General features: G+C 44.0%; 1 protein-coding gene across 11 annotated transcripts in view; it reads right to left on the reverse strand.

The window, feature by feature from the left end:
- P4HA2 (prolyl 4-hydroxylase subunit alpha 2) overlaps window positions 1-23427 on the reverse strand; it is a 231618-nt gene that overhangs the window by 32005 nt on the left and 176186 nt on the right. For 9 of the 11 annotated variants that reach the window (XM_056575045.1, XM_056575050.1, XM_056575044.1 and 6 more), the window contains 4 exons: window positions 17708-17807; window positions 16551-16604; window positions 6567-6626; window positions 6432-6497 (listed from right to left, as the gene is read on the reverse strand). In XM_056575045.1, coding sequence (XP_056431020.1) covers window positions 6432-6497; window positions 6567-6626; window positions 16551-16604; window positions 17708-17807 — 280 coding nt within the window. The remainder of the gene's footprint in view (window positions 1-6431; window positions 6498-6566; window positions 6627-16550; window positions 16605-17707; window positions 17808-23427) is intronic. The other 2 variants (XM_056575042.1, XM_056575043.1) reach the window with 2 other exon arrangements.

Raw genomic sequence — 23427 nt, forward strand, 5'->3', positions numbered from 1 at the left:
GGAGACGGAACGTCGTCCAGAAGCCAGACCACTTCGGCGTACCATGCCCTTCGGGGCCAGTCTGGAGCCACCAGAATGGCGGAAACTCCTTCCACCTTGAGCTTCCTCCGAACCCTGGAAGAAGGGGGAGGGGAGGGAACAGATAGGGCAGGAAAAAAACCAGACCACGGAATTACTAAGGCATCCATGGCAGTCAGGGGAGTCCCTGGACTTTGACACAAGACACAAACGTCAGAATCTTCCGGTTGTGTCGAGACGCGAAGAGATCCACGTCCGGGGTCCCCCAGAGGTCGCAGATCTGTGCGAACACCTCCAGAAGAAGAGACCATTCTCTGGGGTCGGCTGAGGACCGACTGAGGAAATCCGCTTCCCAGTTGAGCACTCCCGGAATGAGAATAGCCGAAATGGCCGGAACTTCGTGTTCCGCCCAAAGGAGGATCTTTGTCGCCTCGGACATGGCTGCTGAGCTGCGAGTGCCGCCCTGCCGATTGATGTACGCCACGGCCGATAGGTAGAGATAGAGATAGGTAGAGATAGAGATAGGTAGAGAGATAGAGAGATAGGTAGAGAGATAGAGAGATAGATAGAGAGATCGATAGAGAGGTAGATAGAGAGATAGATAGAGAGAGCTCATCAAGTCGCTTGCCAAAAAGTCGGGAGCCGACAAATGGAAGCTCAGTAAGAGACTTCTCAGAAGCGGCATCCGCGTCCCATGCCTTAAGCCACCTGGAGCGATGGAGGGCCACTAGGAAACCAGTGGCAAGGGCAACACAGCGGACTGACTGCATGGGAGCAGAACATAGAAAGTCTCAAGCCCTGGTGCACTGGAGCACTAGGTCAGACAGTTCCTCCAGAGATCTAGAAAGAACACCTTGACGGAGTTGGGAGGACCAACTGAAATTGCCTTCCGACACTCAGGCAGAAGCAAAGGCGGGAAGCAGAGAGGAGCCCGCCGCTTCGAATGCAAACTTTGACAAGGTCTCTACCCTATTTGTCTGCCGGATCTTGAAGGCAGCCGCATTTGCCAGCGGCAGCATCGTAGCCCTAGATAGGCGTGAGACTGGCGGGTCCGCCGAAGGAGGATAAGTCCACGTTGAGATGAGGTCCTTGGCGAAAGGCAACTGCACCAGAACCTTCTTGCTTCCTGGAACCTCTTGTCAGGATGCCTCCAGGCGGATTCCAGCATCCAACATCTTGGGTGCTGGACGGGCACGATGAAAGGATAATTCAGGAACTACGTCCGAAGATCCTGGGTCCTCTAGATGGAAGGTGTCTCTTATGGCAAAAACCAATGAGTTCACCGTGTCAGCCATATCCGAACGGTCCTCTGAATCAGATGCCGAATCAGACTTCATCCGCAAATTCTCCAGGAGAATGGGAGCGAGTTGAGGCGGCCCTGGATGAGGGAGAGACTGACCTGGTATGCGGGTCTGGGGAGCCAGAGCGGCGACCATGAGAGTGTCCTCTGGAAGAGAGACGCCTGCAACCTGCGGAGCAGGGGAGTGATTATTCAGAGAGGAGCGTCCATGCCTGCCAGAAGAATCAGGGGAAGACCCTGAAGAAAGACCCCGATGATGCTTACGAACGCGCGGTCAGCATAGGGGGGAGAGGAATGGGTCCCTCTGGAGGGCCGGTGAGGAACCCAGGATGGAGGGACAGCCGAAACCACAGGGTCTGGATGGGACATCCGGAACAAAAACGACCAGGGGGTCAGGGGGAGCAGTGGTGCAGGCAGAGCAAGTGGGTTCTGCAGAACCAGACATTTTAGGGTAAAAGCCTTAAAAGTGTAAAAAGAAAACAGCCTCACCCAAGTCTGGTCCCTTAACCAGGCAGCTGCTGGAAGAACTCCTGTGAGCTAGCTGGAACTTGGACCAATGAGCAGGGGAGGGGGGCTGGGCTAGAATAAGGGCAAAGCGCTTGTAGGAGAGAGTTTTCGCGCGGGAGAAAAGTGCAAGGCGGTGGGCGGAGCTATCGCACTACTGTGAAGCCACTGTAATGGCGCCCGCTCCAGTCCCCGAGCGCACCTGCGAACCGCATGTGCGAAGGTCGGGAGCGGACGGAGAAAACCCGCCGGCAGATTCCCGGCTGACGGCGGCCACACAGAAGCACCACTGTACATTCCCCACATGAATAAAGAGAGTCCCTTTCCATATAAAAAGGGGGGCTCCATATAGAGAATAAGGAGGGAACAATACCCTCCAGGCAGACCCCAGAAAAATAGTATAAGAGTGGTCACAAGTCAGGGTCTCCAGAGGTTGCAAGGGCTCATCCAGGACCTGTAGAGAGAGAGAGATATACTCCCCTTGTCTGAAGAACTTGCGTCATGGAGTCTTCAGTCATGGAGTCTTCAGTCATGGAGTCTTCAGTCATGGAGTCTTCAGTCATGGAGTCTTCAGTCATGGAGTCTTCAGTCATGGAGTCTTCAGTCATGGAGTCTTCAGTCATGGAGTCTTCAGTCATGGAGTCTTCAGTCAGCATTTTCACCTGCAGCAAGCCAAGCTCATAGCGAGGCGAACAGGGAGGTAGGGAGACCCGGACCCATGAGGTACAACCCCAAGCGCTGACCATTGGCGAGAGGGGGTTAACAGCACATCCAAGATGCCTGCCACCTCTCGCAAAGGGGAAACAGTGAACCGTAGTTCCTGAGTCCCCACCTGAAAACGGAAAGAAAAAGGAATAAAAGAACTAACACATTCCCTAACTAGGAAAATAAAAAAATATGAGACCTGGTCTGGAGAGAACTCCAGACCGTGTCTACCTCCTTAGACACTAAGCTAAAAATGAATTGCTCAGTGGCCTGGAGGCGGGTATATCCTGCTGGGAGGAGACGGCTTTTTGGTTACCATAGTGTCAGACCTCCTAGAGACAGCAGCATATACCCAAGGTTCTGTGTCCCCCAATGGAGCAGATAGAGAAACTTCATTTTCTTGAAAAATTTCAGGGGTTCCAAACATTTACGGCCATGACTGTATATACAAATACTATTAGCATCTATGTAACGTTGCTTCACACCACCAATGCATGGGACTAGCAATGCACTAGAATAGTATTTTAATGGGAAGTTTGCATTTAGGTGTTAGCTTTAAAGGAGATTTCCAACAAAAATAAACTTATCCCCTATCTACAGGAGAGGGGATAAGATATAAGATAGCCGATCATGGGGGGGGGGGGGGGGTCTGTGCACTGGGACCCCCACAAAAACCGGTACGGGATCCAGCGCTAAGTGAGAAGTGTGTGGTGCAGGCAGCACGCGCTCCATACATTTCTATGTGAGAGCCTAAAACACCCGAATACAGCACTTGGTAATCATCGGCACTCTCATAGAAATGAATGGAGGGCGTGCTAGAGAGTCTCAGACCCCGCCCGTCCCCCCCCCACGTTCAGTTACTTATCCCCTATCCTGTGGATATGGGATAAGTCTACTTTCACTGGAGTTCTCCTTTAAGAGAAAAAAAAAAAAAAGGTGGTCATCCTGGAATCAATTAATATTGTAACTTGACCAATATATTTGTGTGTGTGTGTGTGTGTAAAAATTATTGGCACCCTTAACTTAATAGTTGGTTGTACATCCTTTGGAAAAAATAACTGAAATCAGTCGCATCCTATAACCATCAATAAGCTTCTTACACCTCTCAGCCGGAATGTTGGACCACTCTTCCTTTGCAAACTGCCCCAGGTCTCTCTTCTGGACTTCTGGACTTGTTGGCCACCTCAGAACTCTCCAGCGCTTTACTGCCATCCCTTTCTGGGTGCTTTTTGACGTATGTTTGGGGTCATTGTCCTGCTGGAAGACCCAAGATCTCGGACGCAAACCCAGCTTTCTGACACTGGGCTGTACAGTGCCACCCAAAATCCATTGGTAATTCTCAGATTTCATGATGCCTTGCACAAACTAAAGGCACCTAGTGCCAGAGGCCGCAAAACAACCCCAAAACATCATTGAACCTCCACCATATTTCACTGTAGGTACTGTGTTCTTTTCTTTGTAGGCCTCATTCCGTTTTCGGTAAACAGTAGAATGATGTGCTTTACCAAAAAAGCTCCATCTTGGTCTCATCTGTCCACAAGACGTTTTCCCAGAAGGATTTTGGCTTATTCAAGTTCATTTTGGCGAAATGTATTCTTGCTTTTTTATGTCTCTGTGTCAGCAGTGGGGTCCTCCTGGGTCTCCTGCCTTGGCATTTAATTTCATTTAAATGTTGACGGATAGTTTGCGCTGACGCTGGTGGTCCCTGTGCCTGCAGGACAGCTTGAATATCTTTGGAACTTGTTTGGGGCTGCTTACCCACCATCCGGACTATCCTGCGTTGACACCTTTCATCAATTATTCTCTTCCGTCCGTCCACGCCCAGGGAGATTAGCTACAGTGCCATAGGTTGCAAACTTCCTGAGAGTGTTGTGCACTGTGGACAAAGACAAATCTACATCTCTGGAGATGGACTTGTAACCTTGAGATTGTTGATATTTTTCTACAATTTTGGTTCTCAAGTCCTCAGACAGTTCTCTTCTCCTCTTTCTGTTGTTCATGCTTAGTGTGGCACACACAGACAGGTGAATTTAAAGGAGCATCACATGCTTGAAACAATCTTATTTTTCCACATATTTGAAAGGGTGCCAATAATTTTGTCCAGACCATTTTTGGAGTTTGGCGTGACATTATGTCCAATTTTCTTTTTTCCTCCTTTTTTGGTTTAGTTCTAATACAAAGGGAATGAACATGTGTATAGCAAGATGTGTTACTGCAATCCTTTTCTGTGATAAATACTTCATTTTCTTGAAAAAATTCAGGGGTGCCAACATTTACAGCCATGACTGTATATATCCAAACACACACACACTCGAGACTTAATGTGATGGTTGCATTTAGATTAGAATTTCCTAAATACATTTAATTTATGGAAAAGTCAAGAACACCCAGCATACAATACTTGCTTGTGCATATCATTACTGCTTCATAAAAGACTATATGCAAGCAGTAAAAGATGGGACATTTGTTTTCATGCAGTTTAAAACACAGATGGTTTGGGTGACAGCACAGAGCACAAGTGAATAGGGCAATTAGGTTTTATACGATCATAAACTTTAAGAGGACAAGACATGCTAGTTTTTGTAACTACTCGTAAACCCCACAATTTTTTTGGAATAACTTGAAATAACTGATCTGAGCATTTCTTTGCCTTGTTGTATAACTGCACAACTATGCTTTTCTATTACTCTTTTTACTAAGCATCCTGGCACTATTAGCTGTCATTGAACAGTGTTTTTTTGTGCAGCCGGAAAATTTCAAAACCCCTCCTGCTGCTTCCCTGTCGGACCCCATTCAATTAAATTTGTCACTAGCGAACTCCAGTCGGATCAATGACTTGAATGGGGTACAACAGGGATATGGTAGGAAGCGGTTTTTAAATTTTTACCAAAACCAAATAAAGTGGAACCGACACCTTTTACTATGTTTTTGACCCACTCCTGGTTTTGTTTACAAATACTGACACAAATACTGTGTAAAAGCACAGCCTAAGGGTGGGTTCACACCACGATTTTACTATACGGTTTCGGCATACGGTTTCATTAAAAAAAAAAAACGTATGCCACCGTACAGAAAACCGTGCCCATAGACTTCGCCTTCAAAACTGTATGCACTATAATGTATACGGTTGTCTCAGTTTTTCAAACCATACGGTTTTTTACTTTTTTTTTTTTTTTCCCGGACAGAAAACCATGGCCTACCAGGGTTTTTGGTCCAGGTGAAAAACTGTATTAAACTGTATACTTTTTTTTTAACATGGGAGTCAATGGGAACCGTACAAAACCGTATGTGCGTATGGTTCCATCCGGTCTTCACCATACGGTTTTTGGCTTTGCTCAGTTTTTTTTCTTGGAATTTCAATCAAACAAGTAAAACTTGTGGACTGAAAAGTTAAAAACATAAGCTTTTTTCAACCATATACAGATAAAAACGTGTATACACGTTTTGATACAGTTTAGTCTTTGAGGAATCAATTTTTTTTATCAAAAACCTGATACAGGAACTGTATTGCAAAAACGTGGTGTGACCCACCCTTAGACTGTGTAAACGTACACCCCTTTGACAAGAGGAACTGTAACACCCAATTGACCATTTATTAATACAGTACATTTCCATGAGTAATAATAGAGGAACAGTACAATGCAGGGCCCTAGGAAAAGATGCTCCTAGAATTCAAGAGGAATACACGTACTAAAACCAAAATGCCAGAAGGGCAAACATAGCCTCTTTAAACAGGCATCATGGGCAAGAGCAGTATATTCTGTGCCAAGGATTAAAATTGTGCAATAGACAATAATGTTAATCGAACGTTATTCCCGGTCAACTGGCAGCCATCCTACTGTACTGCTTTATTCCAGCTTTGTTGAGTACAACATTCCAGTTTTATTGGAGCTGCCATACTTACGTAGTTCAAAAAGGTAGCCACACGATTGCCAGTCCCTAAACGCTTGAAAACATCAGGTTCCTCTTTCTATAAAATTAAACATGAGAATAAACTGCAGACCTGAAGAGGTCACAGGACATGCAATAAGGTACTTACATAGTTAAGATATGTTGCAAGCCTATTTCCATCCGTTTTGAGATTGGGGTCAAAGGGACGCTGCAACAGATAATAACTTTAACCCAGATTCAGAAAGAAAAATTATCATAACCATTTGTTTTGAATCTCACACACAAAATACAATTGTACTTTGCGTAGAAGTCCAGCCAATAAAAAAGGTAATAAGAGAGAATATTCTCATTTACTGAGGGCACAGCATACCAAATTTGTGAGATTACACGTCTTAAACAAGGGCAGAGATGCACAGCAAGAATATGAAAGTCATGGCATTACTATGATCTCTACATGGTCTAACAGAAAAGGGTTTGATTGAGGTCCACGGCACCTTCAAAACTAAAAAAAGAGCTGAAAAAGAAATTTTCCAGAACTTAAATATCAATAGCCTATCATTTGGCTACTGTGACTGCCTCATCAAATGCTCTCAGAGGCAAAGCAGCACCTTTATGTATGACAATGTGCCTCAACAATAAAGGGCATGCTCTGAGCCACAAGACCTTCATTCTGCTGATCGGTGGGAGTCCCAAACACCAATCAGACATCAATGGCCTATTTCCAAAATAAGCCACATTATATAGACTATGGAAAACCTCTTTAAAAGGCTGTGTACATGCAGGTAATATGCTAAAGTAAGGAATTGCATGGTAAATAATGCCGCCGATGTCTCTGCTGTACGCAAGCACCATAAATCAATGAGGAACACTGGCCAACAGGTTACTATAGCCCCTTTATCTGTGGTATGAGACCCCCATGTCATATTTTCACATTTCTATAATGATTTATGTCTATATGTCAGAAACACAGTTTAGTTGAATTGTTTGACAGATGATTTTAAGGGTTCTTTCCTTTTGTATCTACATTATTGTTTGCAGTATGTAATAATTGTACTGCTATTACATTCCCCATGAAGTTTCCTCCATGCAGAAGGTTAACAGATATATGACTACAATGTTTTACTCAACTCTATACATGGAGACCATAGCATAACAAGGTCTATAAAAGTGTCAACTAAACAACCCAAGTTTGAGGGCTGCAAACTTGCTATATGGTTTCCTATAAAAGGGCCATCTAGTCTAATCTATTTTAATAAAGGATTCTGTCTGGGAATTTATGATGTCTGAACCACAGACAATGTGAAATCCCCAGAACTACTATTACTCTGAACTGATGCTGTGTTTTAGAGAAGGCTTTATAAAACCAAGCCATGGCAGCGGGTTCAGTGCCACTTGGGGGTCTCCATGGCTTGTTCACACTTGGCGTGATTGATATGTTTTTTCTTATTTGTGGAGAGACCTGTCATTCAAGCTGAGTCTTTCCACAAACAATGAAATCCAGAGAAAACAAATTCTAAAAACAAATTCTAAACCAGACAGACAGGTGCCATAATGGGCGGTCCCCAACAGCTTATTCTGTCCCGGCTTAGGCTGGGTTCACATTACGTTTTCTCCCATACGGGAGCGCATACGGCAGGGAGAAGCTAAAACCTCGCGCTCCCGTATGTAATTCATTTCAATAAGCCTGCCGGAGTGAAACGTTCAGTCCGGTTGGCTCATTTTTGCGCCGTATGCGCTTTTACAACCGGACTTAAAACCGTGGTTGACCACAGTTTTAGGTCCGGGGAAAAGCGTGTACAGCGCAAAAATGAGCCGACCGGACTGAACGTTTCACTCGGGCTGGCTCATTGAAATGAATTACATACGGGAGCGCATACGAAGGCATACGGGAGCGCGAGGATTTGCCGTATGCGCTCCCGTATGGGAGAAAACGTGATGTGAACCCAGCCTAAGCCGGGACAGAATAAGCTGTTGGGGACCGCCCATTATGGCACCTGTCTGTCTGGTTTAGAATTTGTTTTTAGAATTGGTTTTCTCTGGATTTCATGGTTTGTGGAAAGACTCCCTTTAAGTGGTCCACGCCACTATTTAATATTACATTTCTATATAAGATCAGGTGAAATCATTTATTTTGTTATTGTGTCCAGATATCACTGTTACATTCTTGTTACAGCACACCCTTGTGGTATTTTGATTGCCTCTGAGAATATCCACCTGACATATGCAATACTGGTGGTCAAACAAAATCAGTAGTTCAGTTAGACCACCCACATCCTCTCGTACACAAGTGGGTACTCACTAGACTGCGCTATGTTCACAGCTCACTAGAAACTGCTTCATAGTTCCAGCAAAGAACCACAGAAGGCACCATGTCAATGATGTAACAGCAACATCCAGATCCGGGAGCATTTAGTGTAAAGGACTGCAAATGAAAACTTATGTTCTACATGCTCTAACATACTTTTTAACAATGTGGCAACCCCTATAAAAGTGAACGTTGTCAGATGATTTACTTAGAGTGCAGGTTATGAGGGAGAGAAGCTAAGTTGTGTGACATATAAGTTTATGGAATTTAGAGCAGGAATTCGGAGTAAAAAAAAACTAGTAAATCCTGGCAGGACTCCTAGCAGAGACAGAAAGAGTCCTGCTTAAGCTGAGTTCACATCTGCGTCAGTGCTCCGTTCAGCTCTGTTTCAGATTACACTCCATACACAAATAATGGGGCAGGTAGGTCTGTTGCATAACAGACACCATCGTGTCCCAGTGGCTTGTAGTCATTGTTTCTCTGCTCATATCCCATAATTTTATGGAATCCACAAACTGACCTCCCTGAACGGAGCTCCAACCCAGATATGAACGGGTTGACACCCTATAGCAGTGGGTGTAAGGAGAGTGTCAGTCAGCCTGTGTGGGTGGAGTAAACAGGAGTATTTATTACTTAGAAATCCTGCTCAACTGACATAAACCTAAAAACAAATGTTCTCAGATAGGGCAGCATAAATGATGCATTCACGTACATATTGTCGCAGCAATGAATATGTATACATGAGTTTTGAATATGTATACATAGGTTTTGAATGTGTTTTTTGAAGGTTTTGAATGTGCGTGGATCTTCTTTTCTGTGAAAACTCACCATGATAGACCAGCAAGGCTTCAGTGCAAAAGCAGCAACTTTATCATTTTACAGCGTCATGCCAGAAAGCAGAGTGTACAAAAGCTAAATGCAAACATTTTTCAGCTCTCACAAAACAGCAGCCAAGCAAGCTAGGCATAAGCAAGCCATTTTTACTAAAAAAAAAGGGCATTTTTTAAGCCATGGCAATGTGCAGGTGTTTTCCAGCATGAAGCGATTCAAGCACTTGGCATCACACAATTTGGTTGTCTGTGCAAGTTTCCAGTGTAGTAAAATTTGGAATCGGTTCACTGGAACCCAAAGATCAATTTCTAATAAGGACTTTAAAGCCAGACAAGGCGCAAAGCAAAACCGCACCTTGCGTCACCCACCACCAAAAATAAGCAAATAAAGAAACATTTTGGCACAGGTGTTCACAATGACCAAAGGGCAGCACAAGAGGGGTAATCTCAGAAATGACTGCACTGTGTAGTACACAATGGCTAGGCCCATCTTTGGTCCTGATACAGAGTCCCTTTGATTTTGCAGATTATTTTTTGGGTTATTGAAAATTGTTGCTTTACACAGCTTGCAATATATTTTAATGTTAGCACAAACATCATAACAAAGAATTTTAGCAGCATGAACACCAGATAATCTACATCTACACAGATCATGTGGATGAACATACATTGACTTATGAATGGTAAGAATCAGGAGTTTTAATAATCAAAAAACATCTTGTAACAACATCTATAGTACTTGCATGCACAGCATGAAAATAGAAGCAAGGTATTTTTTTTATAGTATCCTCATATTAGGAGCAGTAAAACTAAAACAGACATGACAGGTTTGCTAGCAGATCAGGATAGGTTAGCATCTATAAACCTAACAGCTCCCTTTATATAGGAATTAATAAGGTAAGAGACACAGTTTTCATGCCCAAAAGAAGAGGCGCTCTTGGTGGTGTCAGCAAATAACTGCAGCTCCTCTGTTCAGTCAATACTCCAAAAGAGGAAGCATAAAATGTCCAGAAATTGCAACATTTACTTTATCACAGCTGTGGTTCCCACATACACAATGAAAGCGTAGGAAGCAGATGGCTCTATAGCAGTGATGGCGAACCTATGGCACGCCAAGCGTGAGGTGTGAGGTGGAAACTTGCGACCCTAGCAGACTTGCGACCGCTCCTCCCCTCAGCTCTCCGAAGCTAGAGCTGGGGGGAGCGAAGGCAAAGCAGAGGACGCAGGTCTGCACGGGAGAAAGAAGCCACGCCCCCCCCCCCATCTCCCCCTCCCGGAGGATGCAGGTATGCATGGGAGAAAGAAGGCAGAGCAGGTGAGAGAGGACGTACATGGCTCCTCATCTCCCCTGCTTAATCATTTCTATGTGTGAAGGGGGATATACTGCATGGGCTGGGGATAAGGGGGGGGGGGGGGGTCATCACAGAGTGGGGATGATTTCTATGTGTGAAGGGGAACATACTGCACGGGCTGGGGATAAGGAGGGAGGGTGGGACATCACAGACTGGGGATGATTTCTATGTGTGAAGGGGAACATACTGCACGGGCTGGGATGATTTCTATGTGTGAAGGGGGGCATACTGCACAGGCGGTGATGTGCCTCCCCCCCACCTGTGCAGTATGTCCCACTTCACACATAGAAATCATTAGGGAGGGGATATGAGGAGCAGTGTACGTCCTCTCTCCCCTGCTCTTCTGCCTTCTTTTCCCCATGGAAACTTGCATCCTCCGAAGGCAGAGCAGGGAGAGGGGAGATGAAAAGCCCTGTACGTCCTCTCTCCCCTGCTCTGCCTTCCTTCTCCCGTGCAGACCTGCGTCCCCTGCTCTGCCTTCGCTCCACCCAGCTCTAGCTTCGGAAACCTTCGGAGAGCTGAGGGGAGGAGCGGTCGCAAGTTTCCACCTCACACCGGTGCCGGACTTCCACTATGCTACCTGGAAGACTGGAGGAAGAATCAGAAAAGATCTGTCCTCCTGCGTCGCTGCCCCACACAGCATACTCTGCTTTCCACCGGAAAGGCAGGAGGAGGGATCTGAAAAGATAATCTGCCGCACAAGTAACCCCCTCGCCCCCCCTCCCACACACACACACACACACACACAAATAGCACCCCTACCCCCACACAAACACAGCACCTACCCCACACAGCACCCCTTCCCCCACATAAACACAGCACCCATAGCACCCCCCACAAACAGAACCCCTCAAACACACACACACAGCACCCCTCAAACACACAGCACCTCTCACACACACAGCACCATAAGACACAGCACCCCTCAGACAAACACACAGCACCCCTCAAACACAGCACCTCACACACACAGCACCCCTCAAACGATGTTTATTAGTTAAAACAAAAGATGTTAATTCGTTATGGCAACTGTAGGAGTTGTTTTTTCTAAACTTAAACCTTAGTATTCTGATTTAATTGCTGTGCTGGCACTTTGAGGGAAAAAAAGTTGGCGTGCATTACGGTTTGGGAACTCGGGCTTAAAAAGGTTCGCCATCACTGCTCTATAAACTGTGTAGTGGCCGTTCTGGGTTACTGCTGCTCAGTTATTGTTTTTAGTGGAAGCTGAACAGCAGTAACAGAGCACGAGCAGTACACAATTATCAGACCCAGAAGCTTCCTACGCCGTTTCACTGGCACTGTAAGAATCACAGCTCTTTCAAACACCTTATCGGCAGGGGTTCTGGGTGATGTGAATTGATATCGCTGACCTATCCTGAGGGGAGGTCATAAATAAACTTTCCCTGGGACACCCCTTTAACCTCTTAAAGGGGTACTCCGCCCCTAGACATCTTATCCCCTATCCAAAGGATAGGGGATAAGATGTCAGATCGCTGGGGTCCCGCTGCTGGGGACCCCGGGGATCGCTGCTGCAGCACCCCGCTATAATTACTGCGCAGAGCGAGTTCGCTCTGCACGTAATGACGGCCAATACAGGGGCCGGAGCATTGTTACGTCACGGCTCCGCCCCTCGTGATGTCACGGCCCGCCCCGTCAATACAAGTCTATGGGAGGGGGCGTGGTGTCGTCAAGCCTCCTGCCATAGACTTGCATTAAGGGGACAGGCCGTGATATCACGAGGGGCGGAGCCATGATGTCACGCTGCTCCGGCCCCTGTATCGCCCGTCATTACGCACAGAGCGAACTCGCTCTGTGCAGTAATGATGGGGGGGTGCCATAGGGGATAAGATGCCAGGGGCGGAGTACCCCTTTAAGGACTCAACCCATTTTCAGCTTAAAGGAGTACTCTAGTCCAGACTATTCCTGCTCCGTTCTGCCCGGGCTGCAAAATGAACCCTCACTCACCTCCCTGGGTTCCCGCGGAGCGCCACTACAGCTGTTCGGTCCTCCGGTGCATCTCCTTCATACTTCCGGGTGTAACGAAGCGTCACATGGCGCTCAGCCTATCGCCGGCCGAGGCTGAACATCGCGGCGGCCGGCGATAGGCTGAGCGCCATGTGACGCTTCGTTACACCCGGAGTATGAAGAGGATGGACCGGAGGACCGATCAGCTGTAGTGGCGCTCCGCGGGAACCCAGGGAGGTGAGTGATGGTTTATTTTCATTTATTTTGCAGCCCGGGCAGAACGGAGCAGGAATACTCTGGACTAGAGTACTCCTTTAAGGACTCAAAACAATCTTCGTTTTTGCATTTTCGTTTTTTCCTCATCTTTTAAAAATCATAACGCGTTAAATTTTGCACCTACAGACCCATATAAGGGCTTGTTTTTTGCGTCACCAATTGTACTTTGTGATGACATTACTTATATTATAAATAATCTGCGGCAAAACAAAAACATTTGTGGGGTGAAATGAAGAAAAAAAAAAACGACATTTTGCAGCTTTTTAGGGCTTCCGGTTCTGCGCAGTGCACTTTTCGGTAAAAATGACACATTATCTTTATTCTGTAGGTCCATACTGTTACAGGGATACCCAATTTATGTAGGTTTTATTTATTTTACTACTTTAAAAAACTACATGCACCAAATTAGAATGTTTAAAATTGTCAACTTCTGACCTCTATAACTTTTAAATTTTTGCGCGTATGGGGCTATATGAGGGCTTGTTTTTTGTGCTGTGGTCTGTAGTTTTCAACGGTACCATTTTTGTTTTGATGGGACTTTTTCGTTGCTTTTTATTAATATTTTTATGGAATATAAAGTGAACAAAAATTCCCTATTTAGGACTTTGGTATTTTTTGACGTGTATGCCATTGACCGTGCGGTTTAGCTAACCTTATATTTTTAATAGTTCGGACATTTGCGCACGCGGCGGTACCACATGATTTTTTTATTACATTGTTTTATTTAAAAAATAGGAAAAGGGGGGCGATTTGAACTTATTGGGGGGGGGGGGGGCGCTTATACACATGTATTCTCTTATTTTTTTACCACTTTTTACAGGCATGGAGCAGTAGATCATCAATCGGACAACGAGGAGGCAGGTGAGGACCCTCCTGTCGTCCAGTAAGCTGATTGGGACATCGTGATTCTGTCGCGATAGTCCCGATCAGCTCCGCTGAGCTGCCAGGATAGTTTTACTTTCAGTTTAGACGCCGCAATCAACTTTGATCGCGGCGTCTAAAGGGTTAATGCATAGCATCGCCCCGATCGGCAGTGCTCGGCATTAGCCGTGGGTCCTGGCTGCCCGTAGCAACTGGGACCCACGGGGTTTAACCCGTTCTCGGCTTGTGAGAATGGTTTAAACCCCGTTAGTGGGACACAGGACATACAGGTACGCCGAGTCCTTAAGAACTCGGGAACGGGGGCGTACCCATATGCCCTGTGTCCTTAAGGGGTTAAATGGGGAACTCCACTGGGCAGCGTGACATTGAGGGGCATGGTCGTGATATCACGAGGGGTGTGGCCGACCCCCCGCAGCGCGAAAACAGCATTCAGAACATTTAGTTCCAAACGCTGCCCAGTGGAGTACCCCTTTAAGACCTTTGAACCTGATGATACATTAACACAAAACTGTAGATAGACAAAACAATATTGCAGATAAATAGACTTTGTGACATTGATCTAAAAAAAAAAAAAAAAAGGTAGTGATTGATAAACAATTTTTTTATCCAGACTTATCCAGGCTGAGTTATTCCATGAAAACCATTTTAGACCCATCCACAGAATTGGTAATAAGTAAATGAGATAGTGCTGTAAACAGCTATATTTGTCTGTTCCATTTTGATAGGTGAGTGACCTCTATTACTACAGAGACACCACCACTTGATTGTGATTAGTGATTCGAAGGATACATATATCCTTTGCCATGTAGATAAAATAAATGTTTTTCTTGGGGATAACCCCTTTAACATCATAATTACAAGCGTTATTACAGCACTCCCTCTAGTGGTAAAGATTGAGAAGTAAATCATATTGAAATCTTATTTATGACTCTATAACAACCATTCTAACCCCTAAGGGTACTACAATTTAATTAATTACATTTATTTATTTATTGTTACTGTGTTCTGAGCCATGCAGATAAGTAGTACCATGACAAAACATAATTATAGTACTTTTGCACATCAAATCATTTTAAATTCAATTCAAATCATTTATTTATTTTTTGCTTGTTTGTCTTTTCTTCTGTGTTCAACATTCAGAATATACAGTATAATCTATTACTTTTATAATTAGGATTATTGGAGTGATACCAATTACGTGTGCTTGTCTGGATTTTATTTTTTCCACATTATAGCATGTTACAGAGAGGTTTCTCTTTCTAATATTTCTGCACAATTTAACTTTTTTATGGTGGATGGTGAATGATCAGGTCATATCAGGAAGAGGTTCTTAAACAGTCCAGTATATCAACAATATTACAATTGTAAAGACATATGCTTGTTAAATTAAATTGTAGCAAATTCAATCTCTCTAAGTTACAGGATAAAAATTATACAAGCCATAGGGTGGTGCTGTTGAGCTGCTATAGGTCTTCAATAAAACAGCTATAGGCTTGGCAGTGAAAAACAAAGTTGAAGAGTCCGTATGTGGCCGCAGGACATGTGTGAACTGGCTGACATTCTCATAACCCTTGACTTGGCAGAAGTTCCATGCAAAGTCGATGTCAGGCCAAGCCTTAGGCTACGACACCGATGGCCAGTTTACACATATCTTGCCCCCGGCACGTCATGACAGGTACTCTAAGTATATCATCTGTCTAGATGATGGGTGTATATTGTTTAGGATCATTTGTGGACCTCACAAAGTTATCAACTAAAATTAACTGCTGTATTTGGTCAAACATTAAAAGACCTCACCCTTTATATGATGCCTTTTTGGCTAACCCATAGTCACTGTTGTCTTCAGCTCCTGCCTCAAGGCCATAGATAGCTTCTTTCTGCAGCCACTAGAGGCCGGAAGCTTCTCTATTTTCACAGGATGGCCTCCCGAAAAAGAGACGCTCCCAGCTGCAGACATGACATGCTAACTCAACTGTGGCTTAGGAATGCCCTTGGTCAAAAGAGTCTCTTCCTCCAGGGCATCCTATCACCATCTTCCCCACTGGAATGTTGCAACCCAACATTCTAGCAAGACATCCTAGCAGTCTAGATGTAATTTGATGGCCAATCAGGATTACCTTTAATTTGGGGTTAAAACAGCTAAATGAAACAGTGGTATATGGTATGACTATAAGATTACATTTAAGGGTAGAAGTGGTTATTAAGCACATGGGGATACTAAATATGTGGGGATTTTTTTTGTGTCACTTGTAATTGAATATATAAACTATAGACATACACGTACGCTGCCACCATAGTAACTTCTAATACAAGGGGGTTTCCTCCCTTTTGCAGAAATCACATCTGATCACAGCAATGAGGGAGTAAACTGGCAGAATCTTTGTTTTGCGTGTTACTGCCCCACTCTTCCCCTTAATTTTGCAGGTGCACTGACACCCATGAGAATGCAGAAAATCAATAACAAATGAATAAATAATAAAACAAGTGTTAGATGAAGAGGGTTGATTCCTTCAAAGACTTACCCTGGAAAAATCAAAATGTGGCTCATACTGACCTCCCATGCCATAGTTTGCAACCTGCCAGTAGGAAATGTAAAAACAGAATTAAATTACTACATTATTTTATTGAATCAAAATGGAAAGTAACATTATTATTAAATCTTAAAGTTAGCCAAGGTCGTGTTTAAAATGACAAACACAACTACAGCAGAATCAATGGATATGGCCCACATTCCTGGACCTGGATCAGGGACCAACCTCAATTAACAAATGAATAACTACAGCACTCCAAGAATATAGTGAAATAACTGGATGTGTTTAATTCAAATGCCACAAAGTACAAACATTTTTTTACATTTCTGACCTCTCATTGACAAGGGTGTGAGTACACAGAAACATTGCAATTTTTTTTTACTGTCTGGTACATGATGGAATATGATCGTCTAGTGATTTGGTTATATGCCATGGAATGCTGCAGTTATCACTTTGCATATATACACAAGTATGGTATATATGTATACTAACTTATGAAATAGTAATAATGGAGGCTATACAGCTTTTCTTAATAATCAGATAGGCATCTCTCTTACCTACATGACCGATGTACAAGGCTCAGTGCTGGAGGCCAAATCCTGTACATCAATCATGCCGGGGAGGGAGAGGTGGAAAAAACATGTATAAATGTACTCAAAATTCTGCTCTGGTTCTGTGCCATTGCTTTCCTACAGCCCCAGCGTATACATCACACCTCAGTCCTGCTTCTTTTAGGTTATGCAAAATTGTTTAATAAAATGCTAGGGCTTAAGCACTGGACCAAAAAGATTCTTGAACAATCTTCATAGAAAATCTGTAAGCTCCATATAATGTTCAGGAATCAAATGTTAAAGAGGTTGTGATGAGCCACATCCGGGCATGCTGGGAGTTAAAGATTGGCAACATCTGGAGGGCTGCAATTTGAGACCACTGCACTATAGTTATGGGGGAAGACTTATCAAAACCTGTCCAGATGAATAGTTTCCGAGTTGCCCATAGCAACCAATCAGATCGCTTCTTTCATTTTTCAGAGGCCTTTTCAAAAGTGAAAGAAGTGATCTGATTGGTTGCTATGGGCAGCTCAGCAACTTTTCCTCTGAACAGGTTGTGATAAATCTCCCCCATTGTTTACATCAGATTTATCGTACCTGCAGCAGTTCAGCTGTGTCAGCTGTTAGGCCAGTGATGGCTTGCATGCGACGATTCACCTGAGCAACGACAGGATCATCATATTCTTCCAACCAGGCACTATAAAAGAAAATGTAACAAGTTGCATATTTACAACTCTGTATGAGATATAATATATATATGGTATAGCCAAGTATGACAGAAGCCAGTTACCTGAATTAGACAAAAAGAAACAAAAAGTGATGGGGTAAAAGCTGAACAATAACCAGCCTCCATGACGGACAATTCCTGAAACACTTTAGGATACTCACTGACACAAGTGCTGATATGAAAATATTACATTACACTCAATGTTACATTATTGTGGATTTTATGTTCGTTAGTACAGTTGAAAAAAAGACATATGTCCATCGAGTTCAACCAAGGAATTAAAGGGAAGGGGTATGGTTGGATGAAGGGGGAAGGGATGTGATACTGTATTTCTGCATAAGAGTTCACCACGTCCCAGTTGTCCTCAGCATTTACAGGGAAGTTGGGTGGTCCAGCGTGGCCTCCTGCCTGACTATTAAAAGTATGCATGTTAAAAAAAACTTTTGATATAATGTGGATAATACTATTATATGTATATTTGTAATATACATCGATTAAAAAAAGTGTATATTTTTGGGTGAAAAAAATATACTGTCCCTGCAGCTATTGCCTTTGTGTCTCTATGAGGAGTCCAAATACAGGAAGTAAGGACAGGACAAGCAGGGCTTTGTGCAGGCTGCTGGATTGTCAATCATCCTGATGTGTGAGCCGGGGGTGTGTCAAAGTCTCACTGCACAAAGCCCTGCTTGTCCTCAGTGCACAGAGCCCTGCCTGTCCACCCTCACTTCCTGTATTTGGACTCCTCACAGTGATACACAGGCAATAGCTGCAGGGACAAAAATATACACACTTTCTTACAGTCATGGCCGTAAATGTTGGCACCCCTGAATTTTTTCAAGAAAATGAAGTATTTCTCACAGAAAAGGATTGCAGTAACACATGTTTTGCTAAACCAAGAAAAGGGAGGAAAAAAGCAAAATGGACATAATGTCACACCAAACTCCAAAAATGGGCTGGACAAAATTATTGGCACCCTTTTAACATGTGTGGGCAATATAAAAATCCCACCTGAAAGCAGATAAAAAGCAGAGAAGTTCACTTAGTCTTTACATTGTGTGTCTGTGTGTGTGCCACACTAAGCATGGACAACAGAAAGAGGAGAAGAGAACTGTCTAAGGACTTGAGAACCAAAATTGTGGAAAAGTATCAACAATCACAAGGTTACAAGTTCATCTCCAGAGATCTAGATTTGCCTTTGTTCACAGTGCACAACATTATCAAGAAGTTTGCAACCCATGGCACTGTAGCTGTCACGACTCGGCTGGCTGGAGGTGGATCCTCTGTGCCAGAGAGGGATTGGCGTGGACCGTGCTGGTGGACCGGTTCTAAGTTGCTACTGGTATTCACCAGAGCCCGCCGCAAAGCGGGATGGTCTTGCAGCGGCGGTAGCAACCAGGTCGTATCCACCAGCAACGGCTCAACCTCTCTGACTGCTGAAGATAGGCGCGGTACAAGGGAGTAGACAAGAGCAAGGTCGGACGTAGCAGAAGGTCAGGGCAGGCAGCAAGGATCGTAGTCAGGGGCAACGGCAGGAGGTCTGGAACACAGGCTAGAAACACACAGGGAAACGCTTTCACTGGCACAATGGCAACAAGATCCGGCGAGGGAGTGCAGGGAAGTGAGGTATAAATAGGGAGTGCACAGGTGAGAATACTGATTAGGCGCAGCGGCCCTTTAAATGGCAGAGACCCGGCGCACGCGCGCCCTAAGGAGCGGGGCCGCGCGCGCCGGGACAACACAGACGGGGAACGGGTCAGGTACGGGAGCCGAGATGCGCATCGCGAGCGGGCGCGTCCCGCATCGCGAATCGCATCCCGGCTGGGAGTAATATCGCAGCGCACCCGGTCAGCAGGTCTGACCGGGGCGCTGTGAATGAGAGAACGCTGCGAGCGCTCCGGGGAGGAGCGGGGACCCGGAGCGCTCGGCGTAACAGTAGCTAAGCTCCCTCGGCGTGGACGGAAGAGAAAAATTGATGAAATGTGTCAATGTAGGATAGTCCAGATGGTGGAAAAGCAGCCCCAAACAAGTTCCAAAGATATTAAGGCTGTCCTGCAGGCTCAGGGAGCATCAGTGTCAGCGCGAACTATCCCTCGACATTTAAATGAAATGAAACGCTATGGCAGGAGACTCAGGAGGACCCCACTGCTAACACAGAGACATAAAAAAGCAAGACTACATTTTGCCTTAATGAACTTGGGTAAGCTAAAATCCTTCTGGGAAAAAGTCTTGTGGACAGATGAGACCAAGATAGAGCTTTTTGGTAAAGCACATCTTTCTACTGTTTACCAAAAACAGAATGAGATATACAAGGAAAAGAAAACAGTGCCTATAGTGAAATATGGTGAAGGTTCAATGATGTTTTAGGGTTGTTTTGCTGCCTCTGGCACTGGGTGCCTTCAATGTGTGCAAGGCATCATGAAATCCATTTTTGGAGTTTGGTGTGATATGTCCAATTTGTTTTTTTTCCCTCCCTTTTTCTGTTTAGTTCCAATACACACAAAAGGGAATAAACATGTGTATAGCAAAACATGTTACTGCAATCCTTTTCTGTGAGAAATACTTCATTTTCTAGGAAAAATTTCAGGGGTGCCAAAATTTACGGCCATGACTGTACATTATATAAAAAGTTTTTGTTAATGTACACTTTTAAAGGGGACTCCGATGGAAAACCCTTTTTTTACATCAACTGGCTCCAAAAAGTTATACAGATTTGTAAATTACTTCTATTGAAAAATCTTAACCCTTCCAGTACTTAGCTGATGTATGGGTCAGAAAAAGTTCTTTTCTTTTTGAATTTTTTTTCTGTTTGATCACAGTGCTCTCTGATGACACCACCGTCCGTGTCAAGAACTGTCCAGGGCAGGAGCAAATCCCCACAGCAAACCTCTCCTGCTCTAGACAGTTCCTGAAATGGACAGAGGTGTCAGCAGAGAGCACTGTAGTCAGACAGAAAAGAAAAATAAATTCTTCTGGAGCATACAGCAGCTGATAAGTACAGGAATGGTTAATATTTTTTAATAGAAGTATTTTACAAATCTGTTCAACTTTTTGGAGCCAGTTGATATGAAAAAAAGTTTTTTTTTTTTTTTTTTTTTACCGGAGTATCTAAGTGTCTATGTGTCTATTTACACGCCAGATCCACTGCAGATTTGATGTTGTGTATTTTACATGGCAAACGAAACCCGTGCCTTGTAAAATTCACATTTGCAGATCTGCAACTGAGGATTTTACAGCTTCAAATCTGCAGTGGATCTGGTGTGTGTGAACACTCCCTAAAACTACATTTCCCAGCAGCTCTTTGTAGCGCCCTATTTAATAAGTGCTGTTCCAATACCTTTGTGAAGTCACTGTCGTGAGGTCATTCACCTATACACGGTCTGCTGTACTGTCATATTCACACACAGCGCTAGTGTGCACTGTATAGACTCACCCTGCGCAATGAGGAAAGTGCAACCACACGTGCCCGGTCTTGACTGCACTGGCCCATTAAGAGAGCTCAGAGATAGAAAGATACTGGGGAGATGATATGAACTAATGGCAGGTACTGACAACCAAAGAATAAGGGGTATTTTTAAAAGGTGTTTCAGAAGAATGGTGCATTTTTAACAATTACTATCTACGGTGTAAATGATTCTACAGCATATAAGACCAGAATGAAATCGTGGGAATACCTCTTTTTATTTACACAAAAAAAGACAGGAAGCAAGACCTACCTTACACATAACACAGCCCAATTCAATGCTGCATCTGGGCTACACACACATTTTATCCATGTTAACAACCAGAAACAGTGGACATTTATTGGCTATAAAAGGGATTGGAAAGTAAGAAGTTTATATACAACTGCTACAACTATAACAAATTTCCACTGAGCACCTCGCACTTACTAAGCTGAGGTAACTGACCTCACGGCATGAACATTTAGTCCCAAGAATACTTTGTCTGCTGTAACAGAAAAGGTTGCTGTAATAGATAGGTACATTCAAACGTGCTGCTATGGTATGACTAATGACTAGGGGCTGCACGATCACAGGGTCTCCACAAAGGCTGCATCAAGCCTGATCATTAAAGGGGTGCTCCACTGCCCAGCATTCGGAACATTTTGTTCCGAACGCTTTGAGTGGGTGGCGGGAGGTCGTGACTTCATGGCCACGCCCCCTCGTTATGTTACACCACGCCCCCTCAATGCAAGTTTATGGGAGGGGGCGTGGCGGCTGCCACGCCCCCTCCCATAGACTTGCATTGAGGTGGCATGGTGGGACGTTACGAGGGGGCGTGGCCGCTACATCACGACCCCAGCCGCCTGCACCCGACATTCTAAACGAACGCCAAGTGCTGCACAGAGATCATGAATGTCCCAGTGGCAGGGAACCCGTGATTAGACATCTTATCCCCTATCCTTTGGATAGGGGATAAGATGTCTAGGGGCGGAGTACCCCTTTAAATGCATGAGGTTTCCTACAATGTTCTTGCCTGTCATCCCAAGCATGTTAAACAAATAAATAATAAAAAGTAAAGATATGAACCAAAAAAAGTCTATCCTCCACCAAGAACTGCTTTTTAATATATGTATGTCCCCTATGCATAACTTGTGAGCAAACTAAGAAGTTGCACATTCTCTCAAACACACTCAAACCTCCTTTATTAACCTTTATTCAGCGGCTGTTTCATGCGTTCCACGCGCTTTGTCAAGGCCTCCTTTCATGTGAAATGGCCATAGGCAATGTTCTACATTTTGTGACTGAAGAAGATTGATAGTAATATTGGTGAGTAGTATGGTTTTCTTCTTCAAAAGAATTTTCAGATGCGTATGCGGTCTTGCCGCTGAGGACAGCCATAGATTGCTTGTAGAAGGAACGTGTAGTTTATACAGAGTACCACTAAAACTACAGAGGTGTTTAGAGGCAGTGACTTTCTCAAGCTATGTAGTTGGATGGGCTATTTTATTTTTACTATTTTATTATTCAATTTTCAAGACACATATGCTAAAAAATTAAAGAAATAATAAAGTTAAAAATAACCATAACCATAAATGGCAGCAAGGACACAGCCCATAGGGATTGTTAAGCAGCTTTAAATTGTCTGAAATGACCCTTGTAATGCAGAGTTAGATTATGGTGCAAAAAATTTCAATGCAATCACAATGCTAAACATCTGTTTCTTTGGTACACAGCCATCATATAGATTTTTAGTATGTCAAACACTACCCTTTGGCCTGTTCATTTTGAGATCAGCGGGGTCAGCAGTCAACCCCACTCCAATCTCCATATTATCCTCATATATTGTAAATAGTGGATAACAAGCTAGGAAGGGAGAAACCCTTTAATTTTAACCTTGTAATGTCTGGCTTAAAGTGTAAGGAACATTGATAAATCATTTACAGAAACTAAATATCAAACAAACCAAAATTGTAAAGATCAGCATCTTTAAAAAGAAATCTATATAGGAATATAGGAAGAAATGGTCTTCTAATGTCTCATAAAAAGAATTGCTGTGTACTGCACATTAATCTAAAGGCAAATGTTCTATATAATAAGCAAATGTAAAGTAAAGTGAAATACAGGATACTAGTACAACATATATAAAAACC

This window comes from Hyla sarda, chromosome 4 (genome assembly GCF_029499605.1).
Source record: "Hyla sarda isolate aHylSar1 chromosome 4, aHylSar1.hap1, whole genome shotgun sequence".
Lineage (NCBI taxonomy): Eukaryota > Metazoa > Chordata > Amphibia > Anura > Hylidae > Hyla > Hyla sarda.